This window comes from Porites lutea, chromosome 2 (genome assembly GCF_958299795.1).
Source record: "Porites lutea chromosome 2, jaPorLute2.1, whole genome shotgun sequence".
Classification (NCBI taxonomy): Eukaryota; Metazoa; Cnidaria; class Anthozoa; order Scleractinia; family Poritidae; genus Porites; species Porites lutea.
The window spans coordinates 46,661,432-46,684,693 of NC_133202.1; the positions used below are offsets into that span (position 1 = coordinate 46,661,432).

Below are 23,262 nucleotides of genomic sequence, written 5' to 3' on the forward strand. Positions count from 1 at the left end.
TTTCTTCCTCGAAAAAGTTAAAGAATAAATCAAAGAAATCGAAGTGATCTCGAGATATCTCGAACTAATTAATTCGGCTCTCACTTCGTCAAATAGCCGAATAAAACCGAAAACCTGCAGACTTTGCGTGCCTAATCTTGTCAAAAAAAGTCAACTTTGATACATTCCTGAGCGTCGAGAATCCTTTACTTCGCGCTCCGCCGAAGTAAAAATTATCCGAGAAAATGCTTTTGAACACAAGAAGGAGAAACTCGGGTTAAATTTAACCCGGGTTAAGCGCTAATCGGCCTTCGAACAACTGATCCGAAAATTATAGGTATCAAAACTTACCTTTTCGAAATTTCAGCCAGAAAAAAGGCTTCCGAAAATTCCAGGTGACCTTTTTAGGGTAAAAATCCGTTAAAAATGGGCAATTATACCATTTTTTAGATGTTCGAAAATCCTAGGAGAGGCAGGCAAGCAAGAAATTTTACAGCAAATGTTCCGAAAATTCTAGATCTCAAACCGTCTTCCGAACAGATATATTCCGAAAATTGACGTTGGGTGCTCGCCCACACAAAATTACGACATGGATAAATGGTCATAAACTGAAACATTTATATTTTATTTGAAACCAGATTGCTTGATAGTAGGGGGGTTTGAAATTCTTTCTCAATAGGATAATCAATAGGGGACAGCCTTAAAAAATTCCAGATTCACTAAGGGGAACATGAAAAAAAAAACCTCAACACCAAAGAAAGAAAAACTGATTTAACTTCTCACCCATCTCCCCACCCACCCATAGATAACAAGCGGTCCCTTCTCTTCTTCACGCCATTCAAACAGTTTTTTTAACTAACCTTTATTTACTTTGTGTTTAAAAATTCACATTTTTTTCTAATTTCTAAAATGCCCAGTGCTAAGCGATCTGACCTGTCTTGTGAATAAATAAAAAAACTTTCGTCGCACCATGGCAGTACATACTTCCCGAGGGTTACTCAAAAACGTTTTGCACCGGAAGACACCCCCCCCCCCAACCATCCTTATCCAGTGAGAGGTAGTCCAAACCCATGCCAATTTACACGCGAGCAATTCAGTTCTCAAGCCCTCAAACTTATAAAAAGCAAGGCTTATTTAAAGTGCTCCGTTTTCTTGTCATGCAATCTACGTTTAGTTTTACCTATGCAGACATCCTGGCAGTCCCAACAACCAGCCTTATAAACAACCCTGGACATTTGAACACGGGTGAGTAACAGTAGGAACCTTGATTTTATGACCTCATGTAATTCGAAAGGCGCTGTTCTTCTTCTTTTTCTTCTTCTTCTGTAGAACCACAGTTGAGCTAAACTTTATGGGAGTCGTTTGAACTTGCATTTTATAAAAACTAAATATGAGGTACAATCAAACAGTGACGAGACTATCCCTGTTAACAAACAAATTGAACGTCAAAATACACCGGTGATTCGGTCTAAAAGCGCGAATATATCTCCATTTCGGTCAACTTTTCGTGATAGAGGCATTAAAGCGATTTCTTCTCTTCTTGCTCTACTAGCCATGCTAGAACCTTGTATAGCTCATAAATTAAAGCAGACTGTCTATAACCCTCTAATTAAGAGATCTTGAGAATGGTGTGTCAGCAGTCATTGTGAAGTGCGTATATTTTCAGTTTGAGGTGGTTTTACCGAGAGATTAGGTTTTACTGAAATGGTGTATATTTTCTATGGTGTAGTCATTTTCTGCTTGATGTTCCCGTGCGTCTCTGTAAGGTAAAATGTCTTTGTCTCTCCAAGTCCCTAAAAACGTGAGAAGAACTACATTTATTAGTATCACGCATGTCTTATAGGTTAGTAAATTGATAAGATATCCAGTTATTTCAGTTCTGTTGGCTACCAGTACTTAAATCTCGCATATGTAACGTTTATCTTGTCATATTTTTCTTTTTTAGCCCCAATTCATCGAAGGTTTGTGTTGCAAACGGAAATTTGCCGTTGATTTTTGTTTTCTTTCCTTACATTTTTTTCTCTCGCCGCTCTCCTTGTCTTAAGGATCAGTTGATTGTTTTGTCTTTGGCATTGGAGATTTTACTGATCCAGGTCACTCAACATCCGGCTGACATCTCTGGTCATTGTTGCTGTGATTTTGCCTTTTCAAGTGTTTTTGATTTAACGTTTACGAAGAATTGGGGGAGGCTTCCTGGGCACCGCTTACACACTGAACCAGTTCCAGAAGCATTCGAAGACAGTTCCCTGCTAGCTTCTGCTCTTGATTCCCTGCTAGCAGCAGAGGCCAGCTCTTTTCCCTGGTATTCGGTGGGCAAAAGAGGTCCCGCTAGCTGGGAATGCTTTCGACCGGCCAAAAATATTTTCTATGAGTTCATTTTGTTCCGTTTATTTCCAGTTTGTTTCTTATTATATGTCTGCACCAATGACCTGGCAGTGGCCAACGTAGACTTTCTAAAACTCCTTCAAATTTTTTTTCCATTCAGGCGAAACAAGTCAACCTACGACTTCGTCGCTCGCTCATTCGCTGAGCAACATCGTTGAAGATCGCTTCGCTCGCTTGCTGAGAGCTTATGAGAGGTCGACTTGTAGCAACTCTGTGGCTAACCCTGCATGTATTTTACTGTTTTTACTCTTTCATTATTTGGGTATTTTTTTCTTTCTCTTTCAACTGTTTCAGTTGTTGATTAAATTGTAATATTTGTTTATTGTTGTGGTAATAGTTGCCTTAACCGCAGCAGTCATTAAGCTTTGCGAGAGGTTTTTACGTCGCGGGTACAGCTATATTGTCGCGCAGAACTTTCCTCTGGTGTGACCAGGTGTGTTCGCTAATAGTCTGGGCCGATTCTCATCGAAAAGGAAACTCAGAGCTGTAACCTTGGAATGGCTTAACAACTGATTATAAAGTAGTAAAACTGAAATATCTAACAGGGCTGATCATGAGTGTCCGTTATGGCTATATGTCAGATGAAACTTATCTCCTGTTTACAACTGAACTAGACAAAGCAAATCTGGGTGGTGGTCTTCTTATTGTGGTTTAACAAAGGAGGTTTCCGAGAGGCTGTCTCCAAAACTTAATTCTTATGAAAATGACTTGTAAAACATCATTGTTTACATCACGGTTAAGGTTACTAAGCCCACAATACAAAACTGACTTCAATTCAGTTTTTAGTGCATTCTCCAGTGCGTATAGAATTACAATTACGGAGGAACCTTTTATTCAGGGGATACCCTTGGGACCAAGGAAAGTGTCCCTGAATTGAGGTTGGGCTGGGGTTTGTTAATAATTAACCAACAAATAAATTATTTCTCTTATATTTTACCTCGGAATTTGCTGCGGTCATTATTTCAAGCAGTTAGATAATGTATAAAAACTCATGATTAACTCATCCGCGATGTTATGTGTTGAATTCCCACAAGTTTAGTACATCGATTTTAAGAGCCTGTTTACATGGAGTGGGGTACCCCGGTCTAGTGGGGTAAGTTTCTTTTGTTTTGTGTCCCCCAGAGCGTGAAAACAAAAGAAACCAACCCCACTAGACCGGGGTCCCCCACTCCATGTAAATAGGCCCTAAGTGAGATAGTTATGTTTTGAAAGCTGTGGCCATTGTGACTAGTGAACACTTAAACTTATCAAAAATTTTTTGTAGTCAGTCACTTTTTGAGTGCTAAGATGTCCCCTGAATAGAATTGTTCCCTCAGTAGAGGTAACAAATACAAAGATTATGTGAACATTTTTCCGGGAACAAATTTTGTGTCCCCTGAATGGGGATGTCCTTTGAAAACGAGAGGTTTCACTAAAAGAAAGACCAAACTAGAAAATATTTTACTTCTCAATAATGAGCCAGGAACTGAAATGTTTTCCTCGGGAACTGGTTCTTTAAGCCAATTGACCGAGAGGATCTTTCGTTGTTCCTAGTCTGCAATGGCTCGAAGAGGAAATATGAAAATCGGGCCGGCCGCTCCATTTCGAGTGACTGCAGACATTTCCTGCTGTTTGGACACACCAACACAGCTCCGCGTGTAATGTGCGCGCATGTTGTCTTTAAGAAAATGATAGGCGGTAATGCTCTGCTAAGCAAATAACAAGATTTTATCGTTTTGTTATTTCGGGGTAATAACAGTTTCGTTTCCTGATACACATAATTAATGAGCTGTATCTCCGAGCTCGTGCTGCTGATTTTTTTTAGAGAATTATTGCTTTGGCGTCAGTAATCTAGGCCTAATGTTTGTTAACACTGCATGTGGATTATACTGGAGTACATATGAAATACATATAATTGCTGCGTAGTCACGTGTTACTGAAAATTGCCAAGCTGGAGAGCAAGAAATATACTGGGACAAGATAAACAAAAGAAAGTACTATCTTAAATGGTAAAACTCTTTTCGGTCGCGTCCAGGTGGGTGGGTCTCGTGCTTTCCAGATGGCTGTTTTGTACCACGTTACTACCAGCCGTATGAGGCCAATTTCTTTTGCTTTATACTGTGCACGTAAGAAAATATGTAACAGGCAACTCTCGTCTCACCTTAATCTTTACCAGGCCTCTCTCCTCTAAATGAAAGCTGCCCAAGTCATCCAGAATCAACTTACAAGAAGAACTAACATGAATTCGCTGAGCTAAAGAAACGATACATCCTACAGTCAATACTTAAAGACATCTATTAAAACACTAGAATATAAGCTGTGGTGGTACGAATTAGGAAATATACCTGAGGCAGTATTGTTCTTTCCATGATAAGAGGAAGGGAACTTAGCGAATAATTTCTACTTAGAACTCTGTTCAGGCCACATTCTAGTTTCATATACCTGTTAGTGATGCTGCTCACTATTTTTGCTCACAAGTTAAAGGAGTTTCTTATTTCCCTTGTCACGGGCTAATTGTGTATGCAGTGAGACTAATAGTTAATGTACCTAATCTCGTTCCTAGAGCTCCTTCGACAAAGGAAAAGGAGATCTCACAAAGGCCCTGTCCACATATTTCCGTATACTTTTTTTCTCTGTTTTCAAAAAATTCGCGTCCACTCGTAACGTTTTCGCATCGTTTTCGCCCATCCTTACCTAAACGAGGAATCGATTTGAAAACGATAACTTACCCAACTGCGCATGCTTGACGCATACGTGGTCGCTATTATGAGCCCTCAAAATAATAAATTGGCGTCACCTTTGAATTTCTTTGGAGTGGGTGTATATTGTTGTGACGTTGTTCAAAGTCACAGAAACAGTTTAAAATGTCAAATTAAAGGGAGATCCAACCTTCCGCCTTCCGCCTTCCACCGGTAGCGAAAGTAACCTGATAGTGCTCTGGCGCCTCCTGGAATAATCAGCTTGAAGAATTAACAAAGCTAAATTTGCTTGAAACCAGCAACTAGGTTAAAAATAAGCTCAAGCATAAACGACATGATAGGGAAGCGCTCGTCCGCCATCTTGAATAAGTTACTATTATTTCGCGGAGTGGATTGGAACTGATAGTGTGTCCTCAACCTTTTCGAAAAGTTCCGTTTTCGTCTGTCCACGCGTACACGCGAAAAAAGCGTTCTCAAAAGTTTAACTCTGGAGAGCGTTTTCGAAAAGCTCCGTTTTAATTGATCGTTTTCATCGGATACAAGTGGACGTAAGCCGTATCCGTAAAGAAAAAGTTGCGTTTACAAATGAAAACGGATTCGTGTGGACGGGCCTAAGTTCTCCTTTTTACCGTGAAACAGAGCGAGATCTGGGTATGAGATTATAACCTACCAGCACAGGATTCCTCTAACTGTTTGGCAATGTTCACTATTTCTCCAAATATCTCATAACGAGGCTTTTTCAAACCTACCACACCCGCCACACAGGGACCTGGGAATAAAATAAGCTTCGTCATCCGCGCCTTCGTGGATTGCTAAATTTGGAGCCTAAGCAGAGACGTTTTTGAGCGACGATCTACAACGGAAGTGTACTTTTTGCGTTCTATGGCAGTGGTTTTACCCACATTTTCAAGCAAATCGTCTCTAAAAGAGTAAAGGAAGACAGCAATGCAAATTTGGTGGCGTCAAGGCATATTAAAAGGGAGAACTCTCTATTTCCGGTTGACTTGCATCATTAAGCTCCCTAATAACTTTTATTCCAATTCATTAAAGTTCCAGCTGATAACGTTAAGTGTTTTGAATAACTTTTTCAGTTCTATAAAAGATTTAAGCGGGTTTTTTTTAAAATTAAGCCCGATCAGAAATATAAGCTTCTGGCCGTATTCAATAGTCAGTAAATTAGGGTCTTTTTCATACGTAAAAACTGAGTCATAATTTAGGCTATATAAAAGCAAGACAGCAGATAAAAGCAGCGATGTTTCGCTCTTTTTTGGAGCTAGCGCTCATCAGGGTACCGTAGCAAGAAAACACAACGAGAATTAGTGAGAAAACGCCTGTCCCTTGAATGAGAATGAAATAGCATATTTAGCCTTCGCCAGGCTATAGCATGAACGTCGCGAAAACAAGGTCAAGGGGTAAAAAGTGGGTTTTCAGTCCCCACCCGGTGCGATTTTCGATAGTTTTCACGATCTCTGCACATTAGCACAGACCTTTGGATTCGAGGACGAGAAAGACTACAAGTACGAGATTTGATCATTGTTTTAAGTTTTCTCACGTATTCCCAAATAATTGAAACCCGAAAATCTTCTTTGTACTTTTTTTTTTTCACCAAAAAAGTTATCTTTATTAAAGGAGGTCTTAGCACTCTCCCGCTGGCAAAATGATAAAACTTCTAACATTTGATAATTTATTTGACAACTTAAATTCTCTCTGAAAACCGTGGTAGAATGACAACGACTATCAGCCTAGTCCCTAAGCGTTCTTCGCGCGGACAACGGGTCAAGAAAGAATGCCTAGGTTCTAGGCCGAACGGCTGTCACTTTTTCCCGCCAAAATGACGCTGGCTCACGCGCGCGCACTACATAACGACGACGGCGACGGCAACGAAAACGGCAAAAAGGCAAAAGATTAGATTAGCAAAACAACAACTTTGCACCTGCATCACGCTTCATTGTATATTTCCTTGCCGTCACTGCAATGCACGACTACGACGTGAAAGTGCCTAATTTCACGTTTTGTCGAGGACGGGAACACAACACAACAGCTTTGTTTTTCTTTTCCTGAACTTGACAGTCCTTCAGAAATCAACTCCAAAATAAGCGCGATAAAGTTTGAGGCAGCGCGAATTCACTTTTTAAGTGACGTTTTCGTAACCGTCGCTGTCGTTGTTGCTTAAGCTTCTTATTATCTCGTAGTCGTAGTCGTACTCGTCTTAGAACTTCGGTCTCTACTTTTGATCTCGGAGACAAGTGTGGTACAAGCTCTATTGTATATGATGATACGTTCTCACCTGAATGGATACCAATTCTAAACTGTAGAGTTCTTCCTGGTAGATGGCTAATTTTAAATTCCTTAAGATATGTTACCAAACGCAAAGACATCCTGGCTATGTGTCCAGCGTGTTTATTTCCATTCCTCTCTGGAAGACCAGACACAACCAAACACGAATCGCTGCTTGTTTCAACCTTAAAAATTCACAAAAAAAATAAATACGGTTAAGAACTCTCTCTGACTCTCTCGAACTGGGTAGGAAACTGGAAATTATGATTGGAAAAGATAATCAGCAGGAAACTGCATGGAAATTAGGTCAAAATTAAGTTACTTTAAAAAGTACTTTATTGAGATATTTATGCCGAATATGCATCAGACTACTACAGTTTCTCTCAGTTATAGCAAGAGCCACTGAAAAAATTGGGGGTGGTTAGAGTACTGAACTTCCTCTTTTTCTTAAGTTAATTCTACTTGGCTTCTCTTGAGAAAAGACAACGCTGAAAGGCGTGAAAAGTTGAAGCGTAATTATGCCTGCAACACATTTTTTGAAATATAGTCAAAACTAGCCTGTGTACAACCGCCTCCTCCCTCGGAAAAAAATTCAAAAGACGTAGAAACTACTTTTGCGTAAGGATTTTCGCGGGCTAGCCCGAGTGGCAGGAGAAAAAAAGAGGAGGGAAAGAGGTCGGGAGTTGGGGGGGGGGGGGGGGGGGAGCGCGAAAGGGAAAAGAGAGATCTTCCCTCTCTCCCCAACCCCCTTCATATTTTCATTCCCTCCCGGGTTCCATCTGGCGGTTCCGTGATGCGCACAACATATGCGCAGTATGTAGGTTGAAAGCATAATGGAACCATGTCATAACGCATTTGTTAAACCGGTGGAAGTTAAGCAGCTCCACCGTCCGGGAATAATCTACTCGGCAGCACATTATAGGCTAATTAAAGGGCAAATGTGAGAGCTGGTTCTAATTCCTAATTTATTTTCTATTTGATTTCAACAGAAACTCAAATGAGTTTCTGATTTCACCTAAATAGACGTGCGTATAAAAAATAAGCTATGATGTTGTTTTTGTTTTGAACAAGGAAAATGTAAACCTTTCCAACAAAATGAATCAAGACGTTGATTTTACCTTGTAAACATCATATCTCGTCATCACAGTGTCATATAATGAGTGGAGATCGTTAAGCAGCGTTATAACCTGTAAAGTTTTAAAACAATACGTCCTACTGATAAACCAATGAAATCACTTAGTTAACACGTAGCAAATATCTAATCAGCGAGCCGGTGAACCATTTATACGACTAAGAATTTACCAAAATAAAGGGAATTGGGGGACCACCAGAGGTAAAAAGCAAACTCTTATACCGGAATATAACAATCATTTACAAAGAGAATTAGAGCCACGTTTACATGCGCACCACTTGAACTACTTTTCCCTTTTAGTAGTTTCACGCCGTTAACGTGGCTCTAAATCTCTATTTTCTTTGAATCATCCAGTCCATCAGTTTTTAGGTCAGCGAGTCAATCACTCAATGGGTCCTTGAGAAGGGTTGGAGGCGCAGATTTTATAGTGCCGGCTTTATCAAACTTCATCAACTTTACTCTGATAGTTACTTTATTGAATTCTCCACGGTGACTCAACACGGTGACAGGAGATGAAACAGCACTAACGTCCCAATTGATATCAACCCCTTCATTACCCACCCAGCCCATGAAAGGTTGTACCACGCCACCGGGGTCTACGCCTCCTACTATTTAAGAACAGCAATGTGAGTTCTTTTACGTCCCACAAGAATCAGAACAATGAAAGAACTGTGAGATGGGCATACGGTTTTTCGTCCTTATCCGAGAAGACTAGAATGTCTAACCATTTGTAGGTGTCAAAACAACAGTCAAACAGTAAGTCAGTCAGTTAGTCTGTCAGTCAAGTCAGTCCGTCCATCGATCAGTCAGCCAATAAGTCAGTCAACCAGTTGGTAAAACAGTCTGTCAGCCGGTCAGCAAGCCAGTCATCAAGCCAGTTGGTCAGCCGGTCAGTGAGTCTGTTTATATCTGTGATAAAGTTAGGTATTGAGTCTGTCAGACAGTTATCCAGGCCGAATCAGTCGAGAACTCAGTCAGCCTCACCGTATGTCAACCATTATAAAAGATATTGCCAAGCTGTATGGATTATGGACGGTTGAGAGTTATCATACTTAAATTCACTTAGAAAATCATTGTCGATTGAAATTTTTCTAACCTGAATTGGAGAGCTGACCGACGTTATGTTGGAGAATTCGTCGATGTCACTGTAAAATATTGTAACGTTATCATATTGTTCTGCCTTCACTTCAAGTCCCGCTTTGAGTTGCTCGGCGATACTCCTGAGTCAGATTGAAACAGCAGAGGTAAACATACTTCATAGGAAGAACCCGACATGACATGATTCGGCAGGTGTGTGTTCAGTGGTAGGACTTTAAACATACTGTACCGGGACTGTGTTTTTTTAGCAGAACTTGTTGTTATGCCATTCTGATCATGACAAGCTACAAAAATGGCAAAACAGTGGTTAATCAAAGGCTAAAGCCCCACTTTGTTGAGGCCCTATCAGTGTGGTGTTTATGTCTTACAACCGGTCTTACGCTAAATCTCAAAATTGCCAAATGTTCCGAATGAACTTACAACCTCGTTCCCATGGTTTGTCTAAGGGAATAACCCCTAAGAACAAGGTTGACGACCTTTCTTCATATCCGCTTGATAATATCACTGAAACTAGTAGACTCTTGTATCGTAAAGGCGAATCCTGAATTTTGATTGCATTGGTGGTTTACCTCTCAGTTTAGGTCAATCATCAAAGGGGCAAGTTTAATTGGACAAAGAGAGAGAAGAGAGGCATGAGTACCCAAGAGGGGGACCCCTTGGGATTCCACCTGGCTTACAATGGTCTGTTTACCTTGGTAGCATCTTGTGAAGAAGTTCGTCTGTTTTGGTTTTCTCGCATTGCAGTTGCTTTGTTCGTTCATTTACGAGGGACTCCAGATTGTTGGTGTATTTTTCCATCATCGACAGCATGTTGTCTATAACTGAGATTGTCCTGAAATTTAATTTATAAAATGAGGATGTTTCTTCTAATGAAAGAAATGAAACTGAGTTCAAGTTCGAAATGTTGTTCAGTATTAGTGAAAGAAATTACACAGAGGTGTGTACTGCTTAAAAATTAAGATAAAGAATTCTTATGTAAGGGAGGGACCCCTTGACACTTTGCACTTTATTGCACGATGTCAGTGATCTCTAAAGTGTTTTTTTTTTCGGTGATCTGAAAAGAGACATTAGTGTCAGTTCTAAGCTCTCCGATAAAAGTATACAAAAAAAGAAAAGATAAATGGTGATCTCTTCATATTTTATGTAAATAGGACAGTGGTACACTCAAGTGTTGCACTCTAATCCGCGACAGTACATTAACGGCCGGGGGCTCCCATATAAAACGGGCGGGGATGCTCGTCGTCTCGCTTAGGGTTGCAAATTTCTGATTTTGGTCTCATGACTTAGGGTGTTCTGGGCAAAACGCCATTATATTTAGCCGCAAAGGTCTCTTTTAGGTTTGTACACAGAAGCAACATAAATTATATATTTTCAATTCATTTCATTTACTCGATTCATGTAATCAAAGTTTTTTAGGGGTCAAAAAAGCTTGGGCCACGCCCAGATTGTCTCCTTTAGGGTATAATTCAAAATTTCCGACCAGCCTCCCCGCCCCTTTCATATAGAAGTCCCCCCTGGCATTAACGGCCCTTAAACCTTAAAACCTTAAAGGGCTTTATTAGCGCTTTCCTTACTTTCCGTTGTTGATCTTTTTCAGAATCTTAAGAATCCCGCTGAATGTAGGTCTTCTCTCAGGGCTTTCATCCCAGCAAATCTTCATGAGATCGATATATGGTCGCGTAGCGCTGTCCGGGGGAACCTGGGGCCTACAATGCGGTTGGATGCTTTTGCGCACGTAATAAAGAATTTCTGACAAAATGAAATGATAAAGTATTAAAAAGGAAAGAGTTAAACACACAAACTAAGACAACATTTAGTTTATATCCTAACTTTTCTGACATTTCTAAATTCTACTTTCTTTGTTTTCAGAGGTCTCCTTAGTCTCAAACCATATTAGCAAAGTACCTCTTCAAAATGCGTTTGATGTATTATGATCTAGATCTGTAAGAATGAATTTTGATGAGCTCGCGCAAGTGGTTTTGAATTACTGCAATAATAAAGACAAAGTTTTCTCTCTCTAATTTTTCACTGTTGAGCCTATTCCAGATCTACGACAACACGCAGTGATGTCTTAAAGGAAAAATACCCCATGTCTCTCCCTAACACCTTCAAGCAAACGGTTGTGATGGAACGGCTGGTTAGTCGTGCTTGCTTTACGAGCAGCGAGACTCTAAAACATTCAAGCATTTCTTTTCTTTCTTTTTTTCGCGTGTGTGCGCCAAAAGGGTAATCCGTATAGTCCCAGGTCTTCCTTGCGGAGACCGTGGAAACAGGTGACCGACAACATATTAGAGCGCCATGCATGTTTTGCGAGGAAAGCTGAGTAAATATTGATGCGAAAGATGTCGAGCTTTTCCGGAACGGGTTCGTCCACGAATTCTATATATCGCTTGAAATCGTTGATTGCTTTGTAACAAATGAATATTTCGGTTGTCGAAAAAAGGAGAATTCAGTTAATGACAAAAACTCCGAAGGTGAGGCTAACTGGTCCGGTGTTGTAAATTTTCATTGCATGCAAATTGAGTCTTGTGATAAGCATTCGGTTTATTTTTGACGATGACTGAAATGACGCGCCATGTTCATCACGTTTTTGCATTTTGGCAATGATGTAATTTCTCCCGAATCGAGGCCCTTGATTTTCGTCTATTTATACATGCGTACTCAATCAATTCAGAAACAAATCGTCGAATACGATATAAATGTAAATATCCTGAAGAATACTCGACCATCGATAAAGTAGGGCGTCTCGGGTAGAAATAATTACTCCTCATCTCTTATCGAATCTCCAAGCCAGATCGTCTTAACGCTGTAAAAACGTTATTTTTGTGTTGCATGGAGAACTTTAACTTGCTAAATTAATCCATATATAGAGCCTTTTACCTTTTGTACAAAGGAGTGAGGTAGAGAAAGGCTTTTCTCTTAGTGCGATCTCTTGTAGCATGATCCCATAACTGTAAACGTCTCCTAGCTGCGACTTTCCAATGTCAGCGGTACTTCGTAAATGCTCAGGCGCAGTCCAAAACAAAGCTGTTAAAGTAGAATTAGCGATTAGGAGAAGCAGGGGAAGGGTGATTTAGAGTAGTGACTGATGATCAAGGTAAATTTTAAGTATTACTGACGTTAAACTTGGTCACAAAGAAAATGTGCTTATACCTTAGCCAAGAACTATTTACGGCGAATTCAGCGTTAGAAAAGCTACTGCTGAATTTTTTGGAGTACTGATACCTCTAAAAATCTAGAATACATTATCTCTTCAAAGTTTTAGAAAAGTACTTTAAGAAAACCTGCTAACATCCGAAGCCTGTGAGTGACTTCCTGGATAGTCATCTCATCTGGACAGTGCCTTTTATCATGAATGCTCGTGTACAACTTATTTTTTCACATACGGCTATTGTTGGTTAAAAAATAGTTGGAAATGTAAGCCGTGTCCACCCCCTAACTTGTGGGAGGAGGGGAGAGGGGGCGCGGGGGAGAAAAATCGAAATTCATGCCAAATACATAAATTAGTGTGACGTCACCGGGCGACAGTCTAACTCTCGGAAATTCAGACGTCTCTCTCTCTCGCGACCCCACGGGTTAAGGGGTGGAGACGGCTGTCATTTCAGACTAGTTAAAAAACAAATCAATGTACCGGATTGACATTGTAATCTCTCCTCTGTTATTAGCTTATTTTCTCTAAAACTGTGGAGTCCGTGATCGGCCACCTTACAGATCCAATAACTGTCAACCAGCACATTGGTGGACTTCAAATTACCATGGCAACCTATTGAAGTTTTATGTAGTTCTTCCATCCCCTTCAAAAACGAAAATCACAATCAAACAATTAGAAACAACAACAAAAAAAGAAGTGAAAAAAGACGGAAAAAAAAGAGAACATTTAGAAAGTAAGAGTTTAAAAAATAAATGCTGATGCTGCGCTAAATATAACTTGAAAGCAAGATATTTATAGTTTGCCTTACAAGAACAATAAAGATAAATGAAATAATAACAAAAATTAAGGAAAAGAACGAACGACGAACCAAAAAATGCATGTGCAAAAAGATGCTTCAGAAAGGGAAAGGCTAATGCTACCATTTTCCTAAGAAAAAAAAATCGTTTGATCATCTGTTATGCAGTTTACATGAGATTTGCAATTTGAATCTATTAATTAAATTCTAATGATTAATTACCCAATGCTTGTGATAGAACTTTATCTGGTGGAATTTGCTCGAAACCGTTTATAGAATGAAATTTGGGAGGTTTGGCACTTTCCAGCTCCAGCTTTTTAAATCTAAAAATCAATCCATCAGTCTGATTCTAATTAAGTTATACATATACGCATAGATGTACTTTACAGTTTAAGTGTCGAATTTTATAACCCCACTATCTTGTATATAATCTCAGTTTTTTTTACAGTTGCATTTTCCGTACTTTCTTATCTTGATTAACAATGGCTGTATGGGATGGTAACGGTTCAAAGAAAAGCTCCCCCGTCCTTTATGCCAAGTCACACCTAGCCAAGATATCGTCAACTGGGCATGGGCAGACTTACTCGAGCGATATCTGAAGCAAATGACATCCTGAAAGTCCAGTCCAGCTTAATAGTTTCATTTAATAAAATATCCTGCAATAAAAATGCGTAGAGGAGTGAAGAACAAATTCCTAAAAACTACAAAGACTGGATAACTTTAGTTTACAGTGGATCAAAAATTATGAATGGAATCAGTTTAATTTCACCCCATGGATCAAGCACAAGAGAGAGTTTTTGTTCGGGTTTTTTTAACACCAAAAGTGCATTACGGGAGAAAATAAAGGCACGGCTCATTTGATTATGAAGAGGTACCTAAGAAAAAAGTCATCACCTGAAGGCTTCCTTTAGCACAGTACTCAGAAACGATCAAGACATCGGGAAACTCAGCACATATTCCTACATATGGGTTAAGGTTCACGTGCCGAATTTCACATGCCTGTAGCAGAAAGAACAAAAATAAAATCAGTCTATCGTATGCAACAACTCGAACAAAAAAGCTTAGGATCATTTGAAGAAAAATTCTTTAAGAAAAATTCTTGAAATTCGCTTCATTATTCCTCGGTAACTTCCTACAAAATATATGCTTGTTTCATGGATTGCGAGGACGTTATATACAGCTAGCTAGAGCAATGGAAGTACGCGAGCGGATGTTGAGAATGGCCTTGTGCAAAAAGAGTCAACACGAGGAGGGAAGCAAGAACCCTCTACACGCGAGAGATCACATGAGCTGTGACACGAATGAGACAAGAGAGAGCTCGGCTGATAGACAGATAAAAAAAAGAGAATCGGTACAAAGATACAATCTGCTTCCACAGGGGGGAGGGGGAGGTGGCACTTACTAGTTCCTGCTTCTCATCAGTATTTAGGAAAATACTTAGTAGCATCACCTGGCGTATTTCAATCTTCATATTTTCTGTCAGGTGCGATATTCCTTCAGAAACTTTCTTCACTAAAACAGATTTTCCCTGATAAATGGGAGAAATAGAAAAGTAATCACACTTTACAGTAATGTTGTCCTACTACATACAATCCTATTACAAACTTTGGCCTCGGAGTTCATTTCTGCCGTAAGAACTTTTGTTTTTAGTTTATGTGATTTTAAAACCGGCATTTCTAAGGGCCTGTTTACATGGAGGTGGGAAACACCAGGTAGGTGAGGTACCCGCTTAGGTGGGGTAAAAAAAAAATAGCTCTCCTTTACATACAATCTTACAACCCCGCCATCCTGGGGTGCACTTTCTCAAGATTATTGAATGGTCGCTAAGCTCGTAAACAAGAAAAATGCTGGCAAACCACATGTTTTGGTATTGAATGCTCTTCTACACTCACTTGCTGCTCTGGCAATAATAATGATGCAAAGCCACTGCCAAAGTGAACTTTTCTTGAATTTGATGTATCACGAATCCGACCCCGACTATGTGGGTTACCCCACCTTGAAACTTTTACATGGCAAAATTTGACCCCGGCTGAGAGGGTTAGCCGGTCTGGCAGACCGGCTACCCGCCTTGGCGGATCACCCCACCGGTCATGTAAACGTGATCAAATTAAAATGAGAGATTATATGGACAGGTTGGTTACCCCACCTAAGCTGGTTACCTCACCTACCTGGGGTCCCCACCTACATGTAAACAGGCCCTAAGTTTCAGTCACTGTGCGTGATGTCCAAATAGAACAGCCCCAATTAAATAATGACTGTTTATTAAGACTCATTGCAGCAATATACAGAATGGCTGAATTACAGAGCTATTTACAAAACATATAATACTAAAATATAATACAATAAATCCAATAAATACTACAAAATATAATCGTACAAGCCACTAGGTATACTTATGCGTGACAAACTCTTGCGTGCGCTTGGTCCTACAGGTAGGACGCGTGGAGCGACTAATGCCAGATCTAAGATTATAATTATGCACAACCTCCTCCTGTTAGGGGAGCATAAAATGCAAGGGGTGATTCTCATTCCGGAGTCTATCAATAAAAACCTGGCATAGATGGGCGCGTCTGTCACTTAGAGTTGTTAAATTAAGGGCATTTAATGCCTCGTTGTGATTCATTAAAGGAAAAATGATGCCCATAGCTCTTTTCTGAATGCTCTCAATCTTATAAGATAGAAAATCTGGTATATTTTGCCAGACAAGGGCAGCATATTCTAGAACAGGACGAACAATGGTTGTATAAACCTTAGCCAGTGAAGCTGGAGGTGCACCATATTGTCTTATCTGCTTGCCTCCATGATAAAGGTTAGCAGGCATAGTAAGGATTTTGCCATTGCACTTACTCGATAAATTCCCTTAGAAAGTCTTCTCTGAAGAAATCCACCATCACTCATAAGCCTTGCAGAAGGCGCAGATGGCAGAACATTGAACTCGGAGCCTTGGGTACTACGCTAAAAAAGATATTGATAATACGTTGAAATAAAACTAACCGTAGCTTCTATTTTACAAACGTAAAGCAAGGGGCACACATTCACCATCCCATGGCCTGGCCAATGCCTCACGAATGCACACAGCCAGATCACCCAGGCAGTGGCAGCCATGGACTGCTTTTTCGCCCTTATTAGGGCTCATAAGCATGGCATAGCCGTCGGGTCAATGACCGGGGGAACCCGCGTATCAAGCCTGAGAAAACAGCCGTCATTTCGCGACGCCACCAGTGAAACTATAGCTGAGCACGGGAAATTCACTCAGAGTGGACATGGAAATAAATAGATTGGCTGTTCCATTGAATGGATTCTTTGATAGCTTGCCTTTCGCAATGTTAGCGAAAGAAAGAGAACGTGGTAGCCTCATCGCGTTTTGGAGGAAAACTGTTTGTCGGTGTTTTTTCTTCGGATCTCTGTTCTCAAAGAATTTAAAATTCCTGATTTGGGTTAATCTGATAAATCCACTCGGAGTGTACATTCTTTAGGTTTAAAATTTATTTTTGATTTTAGAAAGAAGCGCAATACCCTTTTTGGATTCACCAAAGAAACGAATCTTTTTATTAAACAGTTTCTTTGACGTACAGTGGCGAAGGACCACTTTATTTTCCGACTGTTTTGTTAATCGAAACATTCTATTTAAAAACCGGCTTTTGTCGTGCGGGCTTACAACAACATTAATTCAAATAGCTGTATACCAGAAAGATAAGCATTACAAAAATCCAGACAGGAAAGACCCAAACAAACAAACAAACAAAAGCGAAATAAAAATAAATAAATAAATGAATAAAAAAAAACCACAAGTATGCTGGCTCTACCAGGCCCTCTGATGAGCTCACGTGATGCAGGTTGTTAAGAACCATGGGATGGTCTTCAGTGTCATCTGCCGGTTCAATCTCGTTGTAGTTTATCATCCATTTTGTATGAATACTCTCTTTCCCTTTGGCGCGTCTTCTTACGCAGATCAGGAGAACAAAAATGATGAGAACTAGAAGACAAGCTCCAACTATGCCAAGAATGAGAACGAGAGTATCTGAAAATACCAGAAACAAAACTTGAGACTTATAATTTATTTTTCGTTTGTCTTAAGATAAAATCCAGGGTGTGACTTCCATGCCATAGAATCCCGGATGCTTGTGGGAGTGATGAGCTCTTGTTGTCATCATTCGGTTATTTACCGCGCATATGCATGGCCTATTGCGAGTGTTTTATTTCCCTTTGAGCGCGGTTAAGCTTAAGAGACTCTGGGATTAAGTATGCCTTCAAGAGTCATAATGGGACTCTTGATTCTTCCTATAACACCTCTGATTCTGGTTCTCAGCTGAGTCCTCTTTCTTCTTGTACCCCCACTACTGGACAAGGAGAAAAGGGACTTTAAAAGAAACGAGATTTGAACAGTCGAAACAAGAGGAAAAATGGCTAGAAAGGGGCCTTGTATAATAATTTCTCTGAATAGCAAAAAACAATTAATATGGAGTGTAATAACCTTAAAATACTCTATTCACCTGTGCTATCCTCACTACAATTCTCTCCTGTAAAACCACACAAAGGCTCACTGAGGGGTGCATTACTTGACCCGCCAGGCCACGTGATTTTTGACTTGGCAAAGAGGTGAAGCTGGTGGTAAATCGGTCCCGTACTGTTACGAAATATTTTGGTTTTGTTTCCGATGAACTGGTACGAGCCATCTTGAAGGTTACCAACGACAAACTGAGGAACTCGGGTGCCATTTTCCATAAATACATGACCTGACTTTCCTGAGACAAATATAAAGAAATGAAATAAAGGAAGAATTAGGTAAATTAAAATTCAAAGGTCTTAATTTTACGTCGTCGATAACTCATAACAGTACTCAATGGACTAGAGAATGTTAGTATTGACAGCGATTGCGACTTCGACAAGGAGCATTCTCGACCCCAGTGCTTACGTTTTTGACTCCGTGCATGACCTCAATTCCAATTATTTGTGCTCAACTCGTTCTGCCAAGTCGCACTACCACGAGTTTTCATCGAAGTGGCGGGAGTGACGTTGTTAAAGGTTAAAGTTTTTGAGCGATATTTTAAGTCAAAAGCGCCAAACAAGTTTAAAAGTGACAGGGAAGTTGTTCTCCTCAGTTATTTTAAGAGTGACTGACGACTCAGCTGGGAATCGAACTCGGGCGTCAAAAAGGTAGTATAAACGCCAAATTTGAGCCCATTATCATTGTGCCTTTCGTAGGTATTACCGTAGTTTAGATTGGAGTTACATTGAAGTTAAGTCAGATATACATACATTCATGAACAAAAACACCGTGTTTCAAGCGAGTCTATTTTCAATGCTATACATCTAGGACACATTCAAAAATCTATACATTAGGAAGAGTTGTTTTAGCTGCAGCTTACTTACCGTAGAAATGTCTATTAAACATGCGTGTAATAATCTCAGTTGTATTCGTGACGTCACATCCGTCGGTTAAAGTGTCATTTACAGCCAGAGAATACAGGTAGACGGCATCATACAGAAACGAGGAATACCAAGAAACCTGTCGGAAAAAGTGATCTTCAATACAAGAAATTATTAAATGAATGCTTTCTATGAGATAATCGAGTCAATAGTTATCAGTTTATCAGACAGTCTATCAGTTCGCCAGAGAGTCACTCAATCAGTCAGTCAGTAAGTAAATCAGTTCGTCAGTCAATCAATCAGCCAATTAGTTAGCCAGTCAGTCACCCCTGACCCGGGCAGTCAGTCAGTCCAACGGTCAGTCCGCCACTTAGTCAGGCATGAGTCAGTTAATGATCAGTCTGTTAGTCAGTTGCCAATCAGTCAAAAGTTAGTCGGCCAGTCAAAACGTCAGCCAGCGAATCAGTTGCTTTCGAGTCAATTGATCAATCAGACAGTCAGTCACGCAGTCAATCAGCCAGCTAGCCAGTCGGTAAGTCAGTCAGTCAGTCAGTCAGTCAGTTAGTCATTCATTCATTCATTCATTCATTCATTCATTCATTCATTCATTCCTTCCTTCCTTCCTTCCTTCCTTCCTTCCTTCCTTCCTTCCTTCGTTCTTTCGTTCTTTCGTTCGTTCGTTCGTTCGTTCGTTCGTTCGTTCGTTCGTTCATTCATTCATTCATTTAGTTAGTCAGTTAGTAAATCAGTCAATTAGTTAATAGGTCAACCAGTCAGCTAGTACATATACAATCTGATAGCAGGCGCAACTAACATGCAAAGTAAAATTACAAAGCTAAAACTATCTGGTTCTTACCTTGGGATATAATTTTGATATGATGAAAGGATCGAGAGTGTTTTTCATCGTGTTGTACCTCATTTTAAACTCTTCATAAATCTCAGGACGGTAAACGCTAAGGTCTATTATGCCGTTGAGCTCAGTTGGGAAATTAGAGCCTTTCCCTTCGTTTCCAGACCATTGACCGTCTTTATAAAACATGTCGGTATTCAAATCAAGTGTTATAAAAGCATAATCTCCTTTAGTCATACCCAACCGTTCAGCTGTTTTCATGATGTCAAGAACTTCATTTATGTAACAGAGGATAAGAAAAACTGGAAAAGAAATGGAGAAGGTCCCGTAAATATTCAAAAGCAAAAAAAATAAGGCCCGCCATCGCGAGCGAGAAATGCTTTGAATAAAAAGCTAGGATTTTTACTACAGCGGGTCCTTTTGTCTCATCATTCTGTCTTCGTATTAACTGGAATATAACTCTTAATAAAGCTGTTTCTATTTTATTTCGTAAAAATTATTGTATTGAAATCTACCCATCTAAACTCAGGAGGAAATGTTGCAGTAGCGTGAAGCAAGGGCATTTGTTTATTTATTTACTTAGGTTCGCCAGCTCTTGTCAGGGTCACCGCAATAGTGCGTGGCGCCACTACGCGGGCCCGTAACAGTCCCTTCCCACACGAGAGATAGATCACCACACCGCGGACTATGTCCCCTACTCCTTACGAACAGTGCGTGGGTTCTTTAACGACACAGAGAATTTATATGTGCAAGGGTTGTGAGACGGGACGTGTTGCAGGAACACGTTCCCTCGTGTTACATTACCGCTGCTATGGAAGAACCTTCGAGGGGAAAACATTTTCTCCCTGCCACATATTCCATGAAATCTGACGAGTTGGAATTGGTGCGTCAGTGACTAGCTAGGAGGCAGAATTACCCAGACGTTCAATCCATCCAATCGGTAATAGGCACTCACGGGGACACTGATGTAGCCTGTTCAGGTCGTTCAGATCGTGAAGTAGCGCGAAATGGAGTGTCCTCTCGCTGTCACATTTTCCTCTGTTAGTACTCACTTTTCATTGCACTGTTTTCTTTATCTTTAGCCTCTCACGCAGACGTTCTTAGTATTGCGTGACGAGCCAAAATAACGCCTACGTTGAAGGGTACACCAATCGGCCGGAACGCCTGTAACAGGCTAGACATGATGCGGGAACACTGGCTGTATCCCTGCCCCTAAATATAAGTTATCAGATGATTGCAATACTTAGCCTTTCGAGCCCCTTATGAAGACTAGTTTTGTCTAGTCGAAATATTGGGCAAATAAGTTTGTAAACCTTAGCTGTCCGATCAGACTTGCCTTCAATGTTAATCGTAATATACTTCGTGGTAACTGTTGTCTATTTTATCTTTACCATGAGACAAACAAGCCCTTTCAAATAATATGTATCTTTATAATTGCAATTTCTTAGTGGTAGCTTTAGCAGCGTTAGATGAATATTACGTTGGCACTAGAACCCATAACCCAGGCGAAGCGAGCAACTTCCTTGTGCCCATTGCCTGCCCATGCAACGGCATCTTCCCAGACCATTTTATTTTTAGATCGATTTTCCCGCGAATTTTGAATACCGAATAAGTCTTACAAATGAGTCATCAAAAATCGGGAACTAGACTAAAGTATTTCTAGTGTTTTGATAGCATTTACCTAATAATCGTACTATGGATGCGCACGTATACAGCACGGTGCTTTAATTTTCGCGGGAAAAAGTGCTAAAAAAATGATGCTAAAAATAACTTGATCTGTGATAACGCCGCTGCATAGGTAAAGTATGGGAGTTGCACACTCCGGGTTATGGGCTCCTGCCTGTGTGCAGATCAGACGTCTCCTATTTCTTTTGTTTTACGCGTGCCGCAAAGGAAATAGGAGACGTCTGCACGCAAGCTTCGCGGGCACTTACCCCGTGACACTTCTTTTCCCTTCTGCAAGATTCTCTCAAACTGTGGATATTTATTATCGTAATTTTCAAACATAGAAACTTTTGCATTAGGCTCAATGGTGGCTCTAATTTTTTCAGCCATTGTTTTCCATTCCACTTCAGATGAACTTACGATGGCCAGAATATTCCAGTCGAACTCTTTCAGGATCTGAAGCACAATCTTTGGAGTATATTTCTCACTTCTTCGAGCATAAGCAGTGATTGTACTTAGCGTGCTGTAAATATATTTATTGATGAATTTATTTGAGGATGCAGCATAAGTTACAATAGGCTTGTTCCATATTTTTGCTAGTAGTGCCGTTGGTTCCGCCACTACAGAGCACGCGGGCCCAATAAACAAATCAGCTGTTTTAAACGCGACCATCCCGCGAAGACCTTTCTCGGGTTCACACGAGCTGTCTACGATGTTGTACGTAATATTATATCCTGGTAGCAGAGTTGAGTCATTTGTGATGTCAAATATTGCCATGGGAACAGCTGCAGCTATTCTCATTCCGATTGGCCAACGTCCTGTCATTGGTAGCATGACACAAAGGTGGATTTCTGAAAAAGAAAAATGATCATTTCTTTACGTTATTGTTCCACGTCAATTTTCTCGCTTCTTTCATTTGTTGTTTTTATTGATATGTCTTGTGCCTGCTGTCTTTTCATTTCTTAGTCAGTCTCCAGTTTTCAAAGTCGTAAAACTCGTAAAAAAATCCCACATCCAAAAACACACAACTCTGTTTTTCTTTCAAGTTTTTACTCCACTTTGTTTTTCGCTCGAGTCCTTACTAAAGCACGCAACAAGTTATTGTTTCTACTCAACCAACGATTGGGCTTGGTGACAAAATGAACTAATAAGAATCAACAAGCTTCAAGAAACTGATGAAATCTTGGTGTTCTTAGGGTTAGCCTAAACGTCTTGTTGAAAGGCGAGTCATCAAGAATAACGCGCAAGCGAAAGTAGGAAATGTAACCAATAACAAACAATTTGCTCTAATGTGCAAAATTTCATTGCACGTTCCAACAGCAGCTGTTTGTTTGCTGTTAGATATTAGCTTTTTTTGTAAAATGCTCTGAAACAGTCGAGGTTAAAATAAAAGCGTTATATGTGCATGGGTTACCTGTCTAAAGATGTAAAAATTGATCAATAATAATAATAATAATTTATTCATTTATAGTGCGCTTTTTAACATGCTAACCTAAAAACTATTAATACAAATATAAGAAATATACAAATATATTTAATATCTAAGAGATATTAAAAGCTAATTTAAAAAGATAAGTTTTAGATTAGATTTAAAAGTAGAAATACATTTTATGCTGCGGAGGCTAACAGGAAGAGCGTTCCATAAAGTGGGCGCAGCCACACTGAAGGATCTGTCACCAAATGACTGTTTCATTTTTCCTGCCGGATGCTTTAATAAAACACCTTCATAAGAGCGTAGAAAATAGCGCGTATTAGTCTTAGTATGAATTGAACCAATGATGTAGCTAGGTGCCATGCCATAGAGGGCTTTGAAGGTAAGTAATAAAATTCTAAAATTAATTCTATATCTTACTGGTAACCAGTGTAAATTTATCAAAACGG

The 23,262-nt window shown here is 40.0% G+C and overlaps 1 protein-coding gene across 1 annotated transcript; it reads right to left on the reverse strand.

The window, feature by feature from the left end:
- Positions 1-1,026: 1,026 nt before the first annotated feature.
- On the reverse strand, positions 1,027-23,176 carry LOC140926314 (atrial natriuretic peptide receptor 1-like). The gene is made up of 20 exons (XM_073376069.1): positions 23,104-23,176; positions 21,651-22,232; positions 19,723-20,018; positions 18,870-19,005; positions 17,990-18,241; positions 17,324-17,517; positions 16,344-16,451; positions 14,947-15,024; positions 14,391-14,495; positions 14,081-14,152; positions 13,181-13,343; positions 12,430-12,576; positions 11,124-11,298; positions 10,241-10,381; positions 9,548-9,671; positions 8,438-8,506; positions 7,330-7,504; positions 5,713-5,811; positions 4,505-4,596; positions 1,027-1,772 (listed from the first exon to the last, which is right to left on the reverse strand). Exons 1-20 carry the CDS (start codon positions 23,174-23,176, stop codon positions 1,698-1,700), a joined length of 3,156 nt encoding a protein of 1,051 aa, XP_073232170.1. The 3' UTR covers positions 1,027-1,697.
- Between the last annotated feature and the right edge of the window lie 86 nt (positions 23,177-23,262).

Bases quoted from the DNA above. Each gene is read 5' to 3' on its own strand.
- LOC140926314 (XM_073376069.1), bottom strand. From the start codon at position 23,176: ATGGCACCTAGCTACATCATTGGTTCAATTCATACTAAGACTAATACG. The intron at 17,518-17,989 runs GTGAATAGAGTA...TGGTATTTTCAG, and splicing joins TTGTAGTGAGGATAGCACAG to ATACTCTCGTTCTCATTCTT. The intron at 15,025-16,343 runs GTAAGTGCAATG...CCCATTTATCAG, and splicing joins TTTCTAAGGGAATTTATCGA to GGAAAATCTGTTTTAGTGAA.